The sequence below is a fragment of the Bidens hawaiensis genome, unplaced genomic scaffold (assembly GCF_021521415.1).
Source record: "Bidens hawaiensis isolate Kalapana, Puna unplaced genomic scaffold, B.hawaiensis_p1.1 tig00000458_1, whole genome shotgun sequence".
Taxonomy (NCBI): Eukaryota; Viridiplantae; Streptophyta; class Magnoliopsida; order Asterales; family Asteraceae; genus Bidens; species Bidens hawaiensis.
In genome coordinates this window covers 2,986,218-3,004,466 of record NW_027491030.1, presented here as the reverse complement: position 1 = coordinate 3,004,466, position 18,249 = coordinate 2,986,218, and the positions used below count along the sequence as shown (strand labels likewise).

At 31.3% G+C, this 18,249-nt stretch overlaps 2 protein-coding genes and 1 pseudogene across 2 annotated transcripts; all 3 read left to right on the top strand.

Annotated features, from left to right (window-relative positions):
- Positions 1-709: 709 nt before the first annotated feature.
- On the top strand, positions 710-4,571 carry LOC143628296 (ras-related protein RABD2a-like). The gene is made up of 8 exons (XM_077097930.1): positions 710-872; positions 2,834-2,906; positions 3,035-3,082; positions 3,203-3,250; positions 3,326-3,397; positions 3,501-3,656; positions 4,185-4,288; positions 4,359-4,571. The coding sequence occupies exons 1-8, from the start codon at positions 859-861 to the stop codon at positions 4,453-4,455; spliced, it is 612 nt and encodes a 203-aa protein (XP_076954045.1). The 5' UTR covers positions 710-858; the 3' UTR covers positions 4,456-4,571.
- A 5,228-nt stretch (positions 4,572-9,799) lies between these two features.
- On the top strand, positions 9,800-11,246 carry LOC143628307 (ethylene-responsive transcription factor ERF024 pseudogene; annotated as a pseudogene).
- A 756-nt stretch (positions 11,247-12,002) lies between these two features.
- On the top strand, positions 12,003-17,970 carry LOC143628316 (polycomb group protein EMBRYONIC FLOWER 2-like). Its single transcript, XM_077097944.1, has 21 exons — positions 12,003-12,098; positions 12,181-12,331; positions 12,605-12,654; positions 12,802-12,913; positions 13,017-13,176; positions 13,268-13,327; positions 13,428-13,561; positions 13,646-13,708; positions 13,792-13,898; positions 14,099-14,163; positions 14,560-14,612; positions 14,708-14,758; positions 14,843-14,896; positions 15,442-15,488; positions 15,604-15,650; positions 15,731-15,875; positions 16,012-16,060; positions 16,508-16,591; positions 16,678-16,757; positions 16,922-17,011; positions 17,749-17,970. The coding sequence occupies exons 1-21, from the start codon at positions 12,064-12,066 to the stop codon at positions 17,870-17,872; spliced, it is 1,761 nt and encodes a 586-aa protein (XP_076954059.1). The 5' UTR covers positions 12,003-12,063; the 3' UTR covers positions 17,873-17,970.
- The last annotated feature ends 279 nt before the right edge of the window (positions 17,971-18,249 follow it).

Sequence of the window (18,249 nt, the reverse complement as noted above, 5' to 3'; positions counted from 1 at the left end):
CAAGTTTGTTAATTGAAAACGAAAGATAAAGAAAAACTTAAAGAGCAACAATTACAATAATAATAATAATAATAAAACAAATGAATAATTAAAAAAAAATATTTGTATCGAAGTAACTAATTGTTTAATTTGTTATTGAGTTAATAAATATAACAGTATACAGGTTACATCGAAAACAACATGATTTTAAGTGAGCCTGAATATCAAGCTTGTAAACAAACGAATGAACACGGATAAAAGCATGTTCGTGTTCGTTCATTCAACTTTAAGTGACACAGACATGATTACACGTATATGAACAGTGCTCATGTCCATTTGTTCAAAAAATAAACATGTTCGTTTACATACGTATGTTTAGAATATACACAAACAGTTCACGAACATAGATCAACATAATTGAACAAAGACGATTGAACATATATGAACAAACATAAATGAACGAACGTTCACGACATAAACGAAGAACGAAACATTTGTTCAAGTTTATTCGTTTAATTAAATATACAAACTTTTTCTGCCGTACGGTTCACAAACAGTTTACTACGTTCAGTTCGTTTACACGATAAACACGATTACACCCCCATTTATCAATAAAAAAATTTGGAAAAATGGAAAAATACACCTCTTAATTTCAATGTTTGTTACATCCTTTACTTCCTCTCTCATATCTGTCGGTTGTAACCTCTCAATTCCATACATTCAACAATCAAATCAAATCAAATCAAATCAAACCGCTATAATAATAATATTAATAATAATAATATTGATTCTTTGTTCTCCGGTGAATATTAAGCTAACCGGCCGTCGGTCCGATCAGTCGGTGTTGTCAATTTGTTATATAACTGCAAATTCGTTATCATGAATCACGAATAGTAAGTCCTCGATATCCGTTTATTATTATTATTATTATTATTATTATTATTACCTAGGGTTAGCGATCATTACTCGTATTGTATATAAATGTTTCACCTGTTAGATCTGATTATGATTATTCTGTAGCGGTTGTTGCTAATCGGATCTATTTGTTTATTTATCTGATTATTTGTAATGTGATTCAATTCAATTCAACAGTTTTCATTAAATTAATTGAAATTAGTCATTTTCATGGTATGTTATACATCTATATTGGCACCTAGAGCGGTATTGCCGGTCCTGATGATTCAAGTGCCCTATACGAGGCGGAAAAAAAGGCCTTAGGCCGTAACGAATTATATAAATTGATTTTTTAAATGACGAGTAACGTTATAGCAACAAAAATAGCAAAGTCATAGTATTAGTTTTGAGTTTTGAGGTTTTAATGATTTATATACAAGGTCCAATTAGTTTTTCGGTTTTATATATATAGTGCCCATGCCGGGAGCCCGGTGTTATTTATTAGGATTTGATGTTCTTTTTGATGAAAGTTTTGTTTGTATTTCTTAGTTTACCGTCTTTGAATTTCTGTAACATAATGCATAAATAGAAAGAAATGACTGATAAACTCGAAAATAAGAAATTTTATTTATAATCACAAGATATGAATTCAATATGCACTCGAAAATAAGAATTTTATTTATAATCACAACTCACAAGATATGAATTTGTCTCTATGAATTGGGATACTTAATAAAATAGACAATCAAGGTACCTTGAATAGTTTATATATACAATATATTGATTACAAAAACTTAACTTGAATGAAGATATCCTTGAAAACTTGTATTTTCGTTGATTTTGTATAATACATTGTTGGGAGTATAAGAATTGCGGAGCGTTAAATGAGATCTTCTTTCCATCATAAGTTAGCTTTTTAGGTAGGCACTAACAACATTAATGCTGAACATGTTAATGATAAACTCGAAAATAACATAATGCATAAATGGAAGTTTTGCTCGTATTTTCTAATTTACCGTCTTTAAATTTCCGTAACATAATGCATAAATGGAAAGAAATGGCTGATAAAGTCGAAAATAAGGAATTTTATTTATAATCACAAGATATGAATTCGGTATGCTATATGCGTGAACCAATTACAAAATTATGTATGAATTGGGAAATTGGGATTGTTAATAGATAGACATCAATGGTACATTGATGGGAGTATAAGAATCGCGGAGCGTTAAATGGGATCTTCTTTCCATCATAAGTTAGCTTTTTAGGTAGGCACTAACAACATTAATGCTGAACATGTTAAACGTAAAATGTCATAACTCTTTGCGTTAAGTGGAAAATGTCTACAAGTTGTTTTCTGTTAATAACCTAGCAGTGGTTTTAAGTATTAACAAAATAATGTAACCTTGATAGCACCACATGACTTCCATGTATTGCATGTTTGGTTTTAAACAACGCCTCGGGCATCAATGAAAGCGACGTGCAATGTTTTCACAAGGCGGACATGTGGTGTTGGTTTTCCCTTTGTCACATACTCACATCACTTGATGCACACATTATGCCGCCTTCTGTTTAGGGCGACTCTATGCGAGAGAGAAGATAAGGAAAAGTTTACACAATCTTAGATTATTAGCCATTTTCTTTGTGTATCCGAGGCGGAAATGACAATAAATGTGTGGTGGTTAGATTAAAGTGTTGCCCATGTGCGGATAAAGTGCAATAATGGAAATATTTGTGAATACCTTGTAGTTTCTTAAGTCATGAACGTTGTAATATCATTGTTGGATTGATTTGTTGTCTCCATGATGACAAAGTGCAACTTTTAGGTGTTATCTTTGATTTAAAAATAGTAGCACATAGGATAGGCCTTTCTGTAAATATTACGATTAAAAATCTTTTCAACTTCGTTCAAGAACTTATTATCTTTTTATCCTGACTATAATTCTTACCTTGTCTATTGCAGTGATTACTTGTTCAAGCTTTTGCTGATTGGCGACTCGGGTGTTGGCAAATCTTGTCTCTTGCTTAGATTTGCTGTAAGAAATTTAGCTTATTAATAATAATATAAAAAATAAAAATAAGAATGACTCATTTCAACCTGAGCCCATATTTTCACCTAAATATGTTGTATTTCTTACGTCTTGTTTTAATTTTTTTAATACAGGATGACTCATATATTGACAGCTACATCAGCACAATTGGTGTGGACTTTGTAAGAACTTGTTATTATTTATTCTCTTATTTGAAAAATAATATCTCAATTAAAGCACATTTAAAGTTTATCATGTTAATGTAGTTTCTTAAATGTTTTATTTTCTCATTAACCCTGCAGAAAATCCGCACCGTTGAACAGGATGGAAAAACTATTAAGCTTCAAATTGTGAGTTTATAAATTTTAAGTAAAAAATTATTTAAATGATTCTTATCAGCTAATTTTCCTTTTTGGACCAATCAGTGGGATACAGCTGGACAAGAAAGGTTCAGGACAATTACCAGCAGTTACTACCGTGGGGCACATGGCATTATCGTATGCTTTCCTAATATAAACTGTATAAACTGATAAAAGATAATCAAAACACGCTGACTTTTTTTTGGTCAACTAAAGTATTTTTACCGCTTGATTTTTGCAGATAGTTTATGATGTGACTGACCTAGAAAGCTTTAACAATGTTAAGCAATGGTTGAGTGAAATTGACCGATATGCTAGTGAAAATGTGAATAAACTTCTTGTTGGAAACAAATGTGATCTTAATGAAAGCAGAGCTGTGTCCTATGACACTGCTAAGGTACACATTTAACCTTCTTTTTTATTTCTGTTTACTTTTAAATGGGTCAATAACTCAATTTGGGTTATGGTTTATCTATAAAAGTGTCAAACGGATTAAATTTATAAGTTATCTTAAAAGGAAACATGTCAAACGATTCGAACAAGTAGAAAGTCTCCCAAAGTATATTATAAGTGCATAAAACTCCCGAATAGGCCTCGAAGCGAACCAAACTTTTAGTGTATCGTTTGGTGGGAAGTTCGTTTATTTAGTAAACGAAAGAAGTTACGAACACGAACAACATTTTTGTTCATTTAGTTAAACGAATAAACATGAACACATGTCCCGTTTGTATATATATGTTTGTGAACATTCGTTCACTTGCGTTTGCTTATGTTCATTCGTTTATATTTGCTACTTTATGTTCACCTTCTTAGCGAATGAACATAAGCAACAAAACCCCGTTCATTTAATTGTTTGTGTTTGATCGTTTGTTCAGTTAAAGTTAGACAAACAAACATGATCATTGTGCTCTTGTTTTATTATTAGGAATTTGCGGATAGTATTGGGATTCCATTTATGGAAACTAGTGCGAAAGATGCTACCAATGTTGAGCAGGCTTTCATGGCCATGTCAGCTGACATCAAAAACAGGTACCCCTTATTTCTAAAGTTAATACATTATAATTTGTTTGTATGATGACGACATCATCATTTGTTGCAGGATGGCGAGTCAACCGGGACCGAACAGCGCGAGGCCGCCTTCAATGCAGCTCAAGGGTCAACCTGTTGGTCAGAAGGGTGGTTGCTGCTCATCTTAGATTACCATTCTTGCAGCTGTTTTGGTTATAAAGAATCACCATGCATCCAACTGTTTTTCAATTTTTTTGGTATTTTATTTCCATATAATTCACCTATAAAAGCTATTATAGTTTTTATTATTTCAAGAGTTTGATTTATTTTTAAATTGGTTGTACAAATTGCAAACATGGTTGCTTTATTTCTGTTTTTGGTTTTAGTTCTAAAGTCACTGCAAGCAGAGTTCATTATGGTTTTTTAAACTTTTTAAGTTGGTTGAACCGACTTAGAACTCATACCATTTGTAACTGATTTGTATGGTTCGGTTATGGTTATGTGTATAAATAGCCATTACACATACAATAAAAGCAACATTTATAGTTTTTGTAAAATAATATGTTATCAGTCGGTAAACGTTGCTATAAATTTTGAAAATAGCATATCACCAATGCCCAAAGTGAACGTTAACCGAATCCACCAAACCATCTTTTATAGCAACTGAATCAATCTAGCCATTTGTAACCGAAGTTCGAAACAATCGGTTAGAAAATCTAAAGAAAGTAGCATGTCACGTAATTATCAGTGTTTGTTCCCCCAACGCTTTGTGGAGCGGTGGCACCTTTCTAGTTGCTATTAAAGTAGTTGAAACAACTTCAAATCCAACTTCAATTGGCTTTATATCTTAAAACTTACTATATAACTATATTTTACATGATCTCACCATTAGAAAATAAACCAAATCTCTTATTTTTGGAAGTAAGAAGTAATAGACATACGTTGAACACAATCAAACATATTTTGAATGTTTCACACCCATTTACCTTTGTTAATCTTTGCCCAACCACTTAACCCATTGACACATTTCAAGGCTAAACCAACACATGAACATCATGCTCATTTCGTGTAAGTAAATGAATCATTATGGGCAGTGTCATATACCTCACCTCTCGCCAGCACATGGCCCCATCACCAAACTGATGAAATGTGAGGGTTGTCATATAAAAAGTCTGTGGAGTTAATTATGTAACTAAATGAAAAATGTGATCTACCACATGTGAAAAGGTGTGTAAGGTGTGTGATATATTGTGTGATTAATTAAAAAGATAAGCATATGCAGCTAGGCGTGTAAGGTTAATTGTGTAATTAATGAAACTTTAGATGTTAATTTTGTAAATTGTTTGACACGGTTTTCAACCCATCACTTTTAAGATATGCATGATATGATATGATATGATATTATTATATATTATATATTGTACTAACATTTATTCCCCGTATTACAGATGTTTTACATTATTTGTTTATAATATTTATATACAGTATTATTTTCAAATTTAATTTTATTTATTGTAAGGAAGTTAATTATATACTTAGGCTTTGATGATGAAAATGTGTCACAAATAAATGAGATGTTATAACACGGGTTAAAAGCTATTTGGATTTGGTGAGTCCATGATCCGCTTGTTTTTTCACTATAAAATTATTTCTTAATTATAAATAACTTTTTTTAAAAAAAAAATCGGGTATTTTTTTAATATATTCCTATTTTATAGGTTATTGGATTTTCATATCAAATATTTGCTGAAATTAGTTTTTAGTTTAATGATATGTTATAACTCATTTAAGGGCTAGATTTGGTGAGACCCATACCCGTGAAATCGGGTCAAATGCATTAGAAGCCTTTATATACAAATAAAACAATTTGGTGACTTGAGATAAGGTGAGGAGCTACCGAAAAACTTTTAAAATTTTCGTTTATATATATTTAAGATAAGATTAAAGCATTCCCATATATTAATTGTGTAATCAATTAAATCTTAAGATAATCATATGCAGGGTTAAATGTATAATTAATGAAACTTCAGATGTAAATTGTGTAAATTGTTTGTCACGATTTTCAACCCACCATTTTAAACCATGTGTGTGATATGATATGATAGTAATAATGATAATGATATGATATATCATATTTGTGTTTATATATATACTCTTTAATAAAAAGTAGATGTTTTGTCACTTATTACTTGCACGTTAATCCTCATGATTTTTCAAAAGAAAAAAAATCAATAAATATAAAGTTAGTAACCGTTGATTTAATATTTTTATATATTTTTAAAAAAACTCTCTAGTTTCTAATTTGGTAAACTAACGGCCCGTTAAATTTAACGACATACAAACATAAAAAAAATCCCATATTAGAAAACAACTACAAACTATCATAAAAATTATATTTTTCATTTTTTATAGCTAAATAATCTAAAAATAATACATATTTTTTATAAACAATTTTCAAAATATTAAAATGTTGGGTCTCCTTATATTTAAATTTTAACAAAGTGTGTTCTAGTAACACCATTTATATGTTTTTTTAAACTTGTGTAATATAAAAAAACCACAACAAATAATGTCAGTTAATCAACTAATTATTATTTTTAAAATTTTGTAAAATGTATTATACTATAGCATTGTATAAATAATGCATAATAGGTATAACATTAAATGGTATTTTAGTTATTTATCAAAAGGTTGAATTCAAGCTAATTACCCATATGGTAAGGTAGTAAGTGTATAAAATAGGAGGCCAGGGGATCAGACCCAAAACCTGTAGAGTGCAACATATTTAGAGTATTTTAACCCAGTCTCTAAATTTATGTGAAATAACCTTGTAAATTATAGGATATGGTTAAGAATGATTGTGAGTGGAAAAGAAATAAAAGTTTGTGATTTTTTGTAAATTTTGGAAAAAAATGTTTGCACATGTTTATTTTTTAATATTTATAGAAAACTAGTTTTTATCCCTCATATCATGGGGTTGTTTTACATTATTCGTTTTTAGTATTTATCTTTTTTTAGGATTTTAATTTTACTTATTGTAAAGTAGTTAACAATATACATAAGATTTGATGTTGAAAGGGTTCACAAATAAATAATGTTATAACCAGTTTAAAGACTATCTGGGTTTGATGAGACCTATGACCCGCTTAATTTTTTTTACTATAGAATTGTTTCTTAATTATAAATATCTTTTTAGAAAAATCGGATATCAAATTTTAATATATTTCCTATTTTATTGAATTTTCATATCAAGTATTTGGTGAGGTTAATTTTAATTATAATGAGATGTTTTAACATGTTTAAAGGCTATACGGGTTTGGTGAAACCAAAACCTGTGAATTCGAGTCAAATGCATTAAAAACCACAATTTACAAATAAAACAATCTGATGACTTGAGAGAATGTAGGGATGTTTTGTTTATAAATATTCAAGATAAGATGATACTGTATTTATTTGAACATGAAAGAAAAATGTAGTGTTTTTTATTGCTCTTAGCCGTTTAAAAAAAAAGTTAATTGCCCATATAAAAACAATATAATAATTAGCATTGAATTCACATACTTTATCACTTTTTGTGTATTTAATGTAAAATATATTTTCAGGTTTAAAAAAATTAACTAAAATAAAACAAACCCTGATATTTTTTTATTATATATACACAGTTCAACAACCCATTGAACTCAGTGCTTATGCAGTCGTAATCACCGTTACGTACACACACATCTCTTTGTTCACATTTCATACTCTTCACTTCGTTCTCTAAACTACATCGAAGAAGAAGAAGAAGAAGAAGAAGAAGAAGAAGAAGATTAGGGCTCTTACTTGTTAACATCGAAGGTAATCAATCACATCTATTATTATTATTATTATTATTATAATTGTCATTGATTTCCGATTGAATTGTTGAATTCGAGGTTCGATTGTTACGTAGTCATTCAGTTTGATTCAATTGTTATCAATTCGGTACGGATTTAGGTATCCGTGAGGTTGATTAACAATGAGATGATATAACTGTTATGAATTGTATGTTTATGCTGTTAATTAATTGTATCTATAACTGTTATTGAGGAATTAGGTTATGTAAGTGATAATAATACTCAGCTTGATTCTGTTTGATTTAATTGTTATCGAATCGCTATGGATTTAGGTATCCACGAGGCTGATTAACGATGAGGTGATATAGCTGTTATGTTGTTTGTGAATTATGTGTTTAATTATGATGTTGATTTGTTGAGGAATTAGGTTATGTTAAAAATTAGCATATATAAATTGTAATGTAAGTAATGATTATCGAATCGGTACGGATTTAGGTATCCGTGAGGCTGATATATATATAATTGTTATGTTGTTCATGAATTATGTGTTTATTATGCTGACGATTTGTTGAGGAATTATGTTATGTTAGCAATTAGCATATAGAAATTGTAATGTAAGTAATGATTATCAGATCGGTATGGATTTAGGTATCTGTGAGGCTGATTAACAATGCGATGATACATATAATTATTATGTTGTTCATGAATTATGTGTTTATTATGCTGTCGATTTGTTGAGGAATTATGTTATGTTAGCAATTAGCATATAGAAATTGTAATGTAAGTAATTATTATCAGATCGGTATGGATTTAGGTATCCGTGAGGCTGATTAACAATGAGATGATATAAATGTTATGAATTATAATATGTTTATACGGTTAATTTGTGGAGGAATTAGGTTGTGTTAGAACTTAGCATCTAGAACTTGTTTTGTTGTTTGTGAATTATGTGTTTATACTGTCGATTTGTTGAGAAATTAGGTTATTTTGCAATTAGTATCTAATGTAAGTGATAAAAATACTCAGCTTGATTCAGTTTGATTCAATGATTATCGATTTGTTGAGGATTTAGGTATCCGCAAGGCTGATTAACGATGAGATGATATAGCTGTTATATTGTTCGTGAATTATATGTTTGTACCGTTGATTTATTGAGGAATTAGGTTATGTTAGCAATTAGCATCTGGAAATGGTAATGTAAGTGTTAATAATACTGTTTGATTCAGTAATTATCAGATCGTTACAAATTTAGGTATACGCGAGGCTGATTAACAATGAGATGATATAACTGTTATGAATTGTATGTTTATACTGTTAATTAATTGTATCTTTAACTGTTATTGAGGAATTAGGTTATGTAGGTGATAATAATACTCAGCTTGATTCAGTTTGATTCAGTTGTTATCGAACTGTTACGGATTTAGGTATCCGTTAGGCTGATTAACAATGAGATGAAATAATTGTTATGTTATAAGTGAATTATATGTTTATACCGTTGATTTGTTGAGGAATTAGGTTATGTTTGCTATTAGCATCTAGAAATTGTAATGTAAGTGATAATAATAATTAATACTCAGCTTGATTCAGTTTAATTTAATGATTATCAATTCGTTATGAATTTAGGTATCCGTGAGGCTGATTAACAATCAGACGATATTTTGTTATGTTTTTTGTGAGTTATGTGTTTATACCGTCGATTTGTGAGGAATTAGGTTATGTTAGCAATTAGCATCTAGAAATAGCAATGTAAGTCATAATAATACTGTTTGATTCAGTAATTATCAGATCGTTATGAAATTAGGTATCCGCGAGGCTGATTAACAATGAGAGGATATAGCTGTTATGTTGTTCGTGATTTATATGTTATACAGACGATTTGTTGAGGAATTAGGTTATGTTAGCAATCAGCATCTAGAAATTGTAATGTATTTAATGATTATCCAATCGTTGAGAATTTAGGTATCTGTGAGGCTGATTAACAATGAGATGAAATAATTGTTATGTAAATGTGTATGTTTTGTTTACAAACTTATAACAAATAAAGATGAAAACGAACTCATATTCCTCATCCCGGTCAAAGAAAGAGTTAGTGAGTTACAATATCCTCTCGAAATCCTCAATATGCATCATGTATCTATCCGCGGTTACAAAAAGCATTTAGTGGGAACTGGGACCTAATAGATTACTAGCACTTGGACTTTAACCTCTTACCAAATTTAACATATGGTGGGGCCTAAGATAACTTAGATGTTCCCTGAGTGTGTAACAAAAACTAAAAACGTCTGGTACAAATGACTCATAATAGATATTAACCACTATACTATATCTCTAGTGCCTTGTCTTCTCATCTGATCATACACAGCTAAATATATTTTGCCTTACACCCAAAAACTTCCCAAGAGGCAGTTCATCACCAACTGGTTTACAAAAATTCCCAGATCGTAGACCCTAAACCCTCAACCATATTTAAGTGCATGGCTTCCACGATGATCTTCATCTCCAAAAACATCACTGAAGTTTCAGGCAATCATATTCTGAAGATTTACAATGAACACAAACACTACTGCCCTTATTACTTGTTCTCCCAAGAAACACCCTATCTACCGCGGTGTGCGGCGCAGAGGAACCAGTGGAAAATGGGTTTCAGAAATCCGTGAGCCAAAATCACCCAACCGGATATGGCTTGGAACATTCCCGACCGCAGAAATGGCGGCTGTGGCTTATGATGTGGCAGCACTGGCACTCAAAGGCGGAGATGCCCACCTTAATTTCCCTGACTCAGCTTCGTCTTTGCCGGTGCCTAGCTCTTCATCGTCTCGTGATATCCAGGCGGCTGCGGCCAGTGCCGCCGCCGCCGCTGGGGCAGCCGTGGATGCCTTCGTAGGCTGTCATGGTGGTAGAGTTACAAGTTCGCCACCGCCAAGTTGGTTTACCGATGAGTTTATGGATGAGGATTTTGTTTTTAATATGCCTAATCTAATAAACAGTATGGCTGAAGGTATGCTACTTAGCCCTCCTCGGCTTGACCTCATAAACGAAGAATTTGATGCCGGTAATGAAGTGGATCCAAACCTGTGGAATTATTATTGAACCGACGATATATTATTTAAAGTTTTGTATTAAGTGCATATGATCGTCGCCAAAAAAAAGTAAAAAAAATAAGTATGTAATTCATAAGAATAATATGGTGATGGTCACCACCAAACCTTTCCATGTATATTATATGTTTTGCGTGTTGTTATATGTGATCATAATTCCTTACAAAGATACCTAATCAACACTTTGAATGATGAAATGGATACTTGATCTTAAAATCGACGGTTTACCAATAAGATAGGTGTGTTTGACCAAAAAGAAATTAACTTTTAGGGTTTTCTTAGTCATTGGATGGGTTCCTCGTAATTTATTAGTGAATTATATGTTTATAGCGTCAGTTTGTTGTGGAGTTGGGTTATGTTTGCAATTAGCGTCTAGATATGGTAACGTAAATGATAATAATACTGTTTGATTCAGTTTGATTTAATAAATATCAAATCGTTACGAATTTAGGTATTTGCAAGGCTGATCAACAATGAGACGATATCACTGTCATGTTATTCGTATTCGAGAGTTATATGTTTGCACCGTCAATTTGTTGAGGAATTAGGTTATGTTTGCAATTAGCATATGGAAATGGTAATGTAAGTCATAATAATACTGTTTGATTTAGTTTGATTCAGTGATTATCAAATCATTTTGAATTTAAGTATCCGCGAGACTGATTAACAGTGAGATGATTTAATGTTATGAATTGTATGTTTATATCGTTAATTTATTGAGGAATTAGGTTATGTTAGTAATTAGCATCTAGAAATGGTAATGTAAGTGATAATAATACTGGATTTGGGACTAATTACTAGGTGTTTATTGCAGGACTTCCCGGAACACAAATGGCTGTCTGAATATTAGCTATGAGTTTGCGATTGGACATTGTTTAAAAGAATGCCAGGCATCAATCTATTTTCTCGCCAAACTATGTATGATTTGTTGTTGTTAGGTGTGGATTACATAATTTATGAATGTTTATAGAATTTAATATTATGCAATTTCACGGAACAGGAATTCTTCCAGAGGCTCTAACTCGTCACGTCAACGAGAACCTCGTGTTCAGTTAACTGAAGAAGAACAAATTGCAGCTGAAGAAAGCCTCACGGTGTACTGCAGGCCTGTGGAATTTTACAACATTCTTCAACGGCGTGCGATAAAAAATGTAATCCACTTAATTTGGCAACGTTTATTTCATTCATTTATTTTTCTACTTACTATCGTTTAGTGTTTGATCAGTAGAATAACTTACTAGAAGTGTTAGGTTTTTTATCAGTCATGTTTTTTCTCGCTGCAAATATTGAATGACATTCCTTATATATGTTGATTTCTAAATTGTATCCTATTCATGAAATCTTAAGTTATGATTTCAGTGACACGTGTGAAGAGTTTAACCTTGTGTTGTTGTGTTTATAACTGATGGTATAATTTCGCGCAGCCGTTGTTTCTGCAAAGATGCTTGAGTTACAAGTTAAAAGCGAAGAAAAGGTAAGAATACTGCTACACAAATTCAAATTGATTTTTGTTTACGATCTTCATTGATTACATTCTCAATATATTGTTAGACCATCACTTAAGCTTTGGATCAAAATATGTTCTAAAGCTTGTGACATTTACTGCTTCTGTTTATTCCAGGATTCAAATGTCAGTATCCATATCAGGAGCCATTAATGATGGATTGCATACTCAGAACCTCTTTCCTTTTTACATAATATTGGCGAGACCACTTTCCAGCACTAACATGGAGGTAGTAGTGTAGTACTATGAATCTATGCTTATTCTACTTTTGTATGAATTATTTTTTTAACTACTTCTCATTTTTATATTGTATTTTATTTTATGCTTGTTAGCGTTCTGCTGCTTATCACTTCAGTAAGGCTAGTAAACTGACAGCTTTCAACGGAGCTGAAACTGCGAGTTCTGCTCAAGCTAAATTTATTCTACCAGATATTGACAATTTATCAGCAGAGATCAAATCTGGCTCTCTTGCCCTGTTGTTGGTGAGCTGTGGTATGACTTTCGGTTGCATATTTAAATTACCTTGTTATATTCTGTCAGTTTCAGTTTGTTAACATAATAACGGGTTCTATCTACTTTACAGTTGATATTACAAGCTGTCAAGAAATTGATCTAACTAACGAAGACATGTTTTCTTCTTTGTGTACGTGTGCTTTTGGATAATATAATATTTTAGATTTTGTTTTGGATCTCTATAAAGATTTGTTTTTGGTATTTATTTTCTTATCTGTACAAATTGACAGCAAATACCGGAAGTTACTGTTTACTGGGTCAGATCCCAATGGATCTGCATTATTTTGAAAGATCTACAAATTTTAGCTTACGTGAGAGGGCCGAGATGATGCCAAATGTTAGCATGCGCTCGTGCTACATGAAGGTAAACTTTCTGTAACAATAAAAAAAAAACTGAAAATTAAATAATCTGCTTAACAATACTATTTTTTGTTGTCTTTTTTTGCAGTTGAGTACTCTGGATGATGAAAAGCGTGTGTCTTTCCAGTTTCCACACAATTCAGAAGCTGTGGTATGTTTTTCTATAAGCTCTCTTATTTTTAATTTTTATGTTTATATTCTTACTGCTCACAAGTTTATTTTATGGTGGCAAAGAGTATATTGCAACAGGTCCCAGTTATTGTTTTTGCAGAGGAGATCAGGGCAAAAGAAGATGCATCTGCTTATGATTTGCCGGATAATTCTTTGCCTCGTAATCAGAGGTAGTTATGCTTTTACAATTATGATATATGAATATAGCATGTTACATTTACGTATCTCATTGTTTCCTTTGGTTGTTTAACATCTTTACTTTTTTATATATGTTTCTATTTATAATAATAGTTATTTCTATTTGAAATCTATCACTACCTTCTGTTGTTTTTGGAATGCAAATTTTAACTTATGCTGTCTTTGCTATTAGGTTGAAAACTGGAAATGTCTTTTTCAACTACAAGTATTACAACAATATGTTGCAGAGGACTGAAGGTAGATGCATTAAATAATAACTTATATCTTATAGTTACTATTCGGCGTCTCTACTTTACCTATTTTACAAAACTAAAAGCATAAAAGTTCTCCAACAATAGACGTGTTTCAAAATGGGGTAGCGGCGCAGCTTGTTGCCCGTTTGCCTGCCACTTTATTGTAAACGTTTTCTAGAAAAAAAATGTCAAGTCGATCATTAGAATGGCAAAAAAAAAAAATTAAATAATATAATTTATTTGCTTCCTTGTGAAAATAATTTTTGCCCGCAAGTGTTTTAAGTATTTAACGTATGCATGAACATATCATTTATGTGTGTGTATGCATATATATGCTTATAATGTGTTATTAGATGCTTTTGGTGTCTTCTTTAACCTAATTAATTGTCCAAATTTGCAGTTACTGAAGACTTTTCGTGTCCATTTTGTTTGGTGAGATGTGCAAGTTATAAGGTAGATATGATTCTGACTTAGTTTCAATATCATTTTGTAGTATGCATATAATTTTTGTGTTATGTGATATTTTCTGGTTATCTTGATGTCTTCAGGGCGTAAAATTTCACTTAACCTCATCTCATGATCTATTTCGCTATGATTGGGTTCGTACCTTACATAAATCTTTTATTATTTTGTTGCCACTTTTAACCAGGATATCTACATCATAATTGTGTTGTCTTGTGTAGGAAGATTACCATGTTGTGAATGTATATGTGAAGACTGATGAATTTAATTCTATGGTAAGATTTGGATTATAACCCTTATGTTGCTTTTGTTGAATAGTAGTTATTACTCAGTTTCTTTTATTAATTACACTAAGTATTTAAGCTGTTTAATTTTTTTGTGGACACCACATGCTCATGTTCCTGTCTATTTGCACTTAGAGATGGTCGTTTTTGTTAATAAAGGTGCTGAAATAAATATCGTTTCAAACATGACTAGAAATTATATTGTTTTAATAATAATCTTTATTATTGTATAACCTGATTTATTGCATGCAACATACACCGTGGGAAACTTTGGACTTGTTCGATTCATTTGACCCATCAGAGATGAAATCATAACTCGAATTAACCGGTTCATTAATATAGGTTGAAATTGCCACTTTTACTTGTTTTATATATCCTTGATTAGGAAATGCTAATTTTTGGCTGCTCATTTTGTTGTGTCTTCAGCATACACTGAATATACTTTATTGTTTCTTTGTAATTAAATTCTGTTTGAATTTGATTAAAATCTTGTATTGCTCTTTTTAACACTTTTTTCTCTTTCATATGCTGCTCAGATTGCGGGTAATGGCATAAATCCCAAAAAAGAGACATTTTCGTTTGGGTAAATTATGAATTCCTTATAGTTTCGACTTTTTATTTAAAGAAAAAAATGTTTACTAATTAGGGTGCAACTCACTTTTATACAGCCATACCCGCTTAAGAATCCAGGACAATAGTCAAACTCAAGATGCAAATGACGTGCACCCGCTTTTGTTGGAGTCAGGTAAATGACTATCATTTTAACTGTAATTCATTTAGGTTAAGAAGGTTTATTTTTAATTAGAATTGTTTAATTGACTACAGATGGTACCAAGTGCAATACCAATAGTCCGATCACATGCACATCGAGTGGTACACTCACTGAACCAGATACTGTGCAATCTGTACCACCTATGCTGCAGTGCACAAAGACAAGAAAGTGCTCCGTTGAAAAATCTGACCCTAAAATGTATGGTTTCTTCCCTTTTTTTTCCTGCTTCAAGCTGTAAATTTATAAATCAGTATGTTGATGACCGTGCGATTTCAATGATTTAGATGCATGTAACAATGATATATATGTGATTACTTCATATTTTTAATTGCAGCCGAGCACTGTTGCAGAAAAGACAGTTTTTTCATTCGCGCATAGCTCAGGTTATCACATAACATCTTATCAGTTCATTATAAATGAGAGTATAATTATAAGGCAATATCCATGTCAGACAAAGTTTTACTTCTACAGCCAGTTAATACACGTACAACTTTTGTGTATCCACTTTATATTTGCAAATCATGAAAATGTCTTTGAATGTACAGATTACCTTTTGAGAAAATCAAGTATATACAGAAACATACACTCAATAAAAAAGGTCGTTTGTAAATAAAAACATTGTATGCTTAAAAAAAACATTGTAAAAAGTGCGTCATGTTGTGCACTTCTAGGCATTTATTATGATATGCGAATATAAAGTATCCAAGTAGGTATGCTAAAATTGATTCTTATCATGATTTTCTCATATTTTGAATTTTGTTTTAAGTTGTGGTAAATGCAACCCGCCGTCAAATATTCGAACTTAAGATTCTGTTTTGATGACTTTTCAGCCAATGGCCCTGGAACAAGTTTTTGCAGAGGATGATAGTGAAGATGAAATTGATCATGATATTGCTGATCTTGAAGATAAAAGGGTATGAGCTAAAAACACAATATATTGCTTTCATTATGTATGTATATGTGTGTACTTGACGTTTATATTACTTTACATTTTTTTCAGATGCTTGACGACTTTTTAGATGTCACCAGTGACGAGAAGCATTTGATGCATCTCTGGAATTCCTTCATCCGAAGGCAACGGTGATTTATATTGTTTCAATAATTTATATTCTCTTTCAATAATAATCTATTCTTCTGAATTTAAGATACATTGAAAATACCTTCGTTATCTAAGTAAATTCAGTTTTAAATTAATATTTACAATAATACCACTTAAAAGTTGTTTTTTTTAATGATGGTGTCAGGGTGCTAGCGGATAGCCATTTGCCATGGGCATGCGAGGCGTTTTCAAAACTGCATGCACAGCTCTTTGTTCAGAACCCAGCACTTCTCTGGTATCCATCTGTATTCCGCTATTTGACTCGTTTATTATTTATTTATATTTTGTTTATTGCTTATATACATATATTCGATTTCATATTTTTTTAATAATTATTTTTTTAAAATATAACATAGTATATATTATTTAATTATTTTTTGTTATCAAAATCGTATAATTATTTTTTTTAAATGAAAATATTATGTTTGTATAAATTATTTCGTCTAGGTTCACGAGTAGCGATGTAAACAAGACTAGCTCGAGCTCGGCTTGTGACTATTTTTCAAGCTCGAGCTCGTCTCGCTTATTATTTATTAGCTAATTAATTTACATTTATAATTAGAATTATAATTTCTATAATAAGATAATCTATATCATCTAGTTATCTTTATCATAAATGTTTTATATAACATAATTACTAAATAAATATTTAATATAATTAAATAAATATAATATAAATAATAGGATCGCTAGACGCTAGCCTACTTGAGCTCGGTAAGTGAAGCTTTGGCTCGTTTATTAATTGGGCCGAGCTTGTTTAAAGTCGGCTTGGTTTAGCTTCAACAAGCCAATCTTAAGTGACTGGCTCGTTTTGACCCTACTCACGAGCCTAATGAAGATCGGTATATGAGATTTTAACAAGGCAATCTTGAATGGTCTCTGAGCGGGTCGGCTCGTTTGGGTTGCTACATGTTTTAGTTATAAGTTGGGAGTTATATTGATTCCGTGTGTGTATGTATGTGGTGTTGGCAGGTGCTGGAGATTATTGATGATTAAACTGTGGAATCACGGTCTTCTTGACCAAAAAGCCATGAACAACTGTAACGTAATACTGGAAAACTACCAGAACATGCATCCTGCTACAACTCAAGTGTAGCGCTCGCTTGTGAGCGATTATATGCAAATGGTTATTACCGCACCCCATATAATAATTAGACTTGCTCAGTTTATTACATTATTACTTTTTATAGACAAATGGTGATTAGTTATTGCTGCACTCTATATGATAAAACTCATTTTTATATCCATCAAAAACAGGTTTCGGTTTTTTGGTTTATCTTATGGTTTGGTTTTCGGTTTTCTGGTTTATCTATATGAATATCTTATGTAAAATAATATTTATAAAACTCTTATTGTTTTATGCTTAAAATTAGATAACGTCCCCCTAACTTGAATATGACTTTGAACATCTTGAATAGTATTGAAAATGAAGACAGAGCCATGAATTATGAAATGGGACCATGGAGAACAACT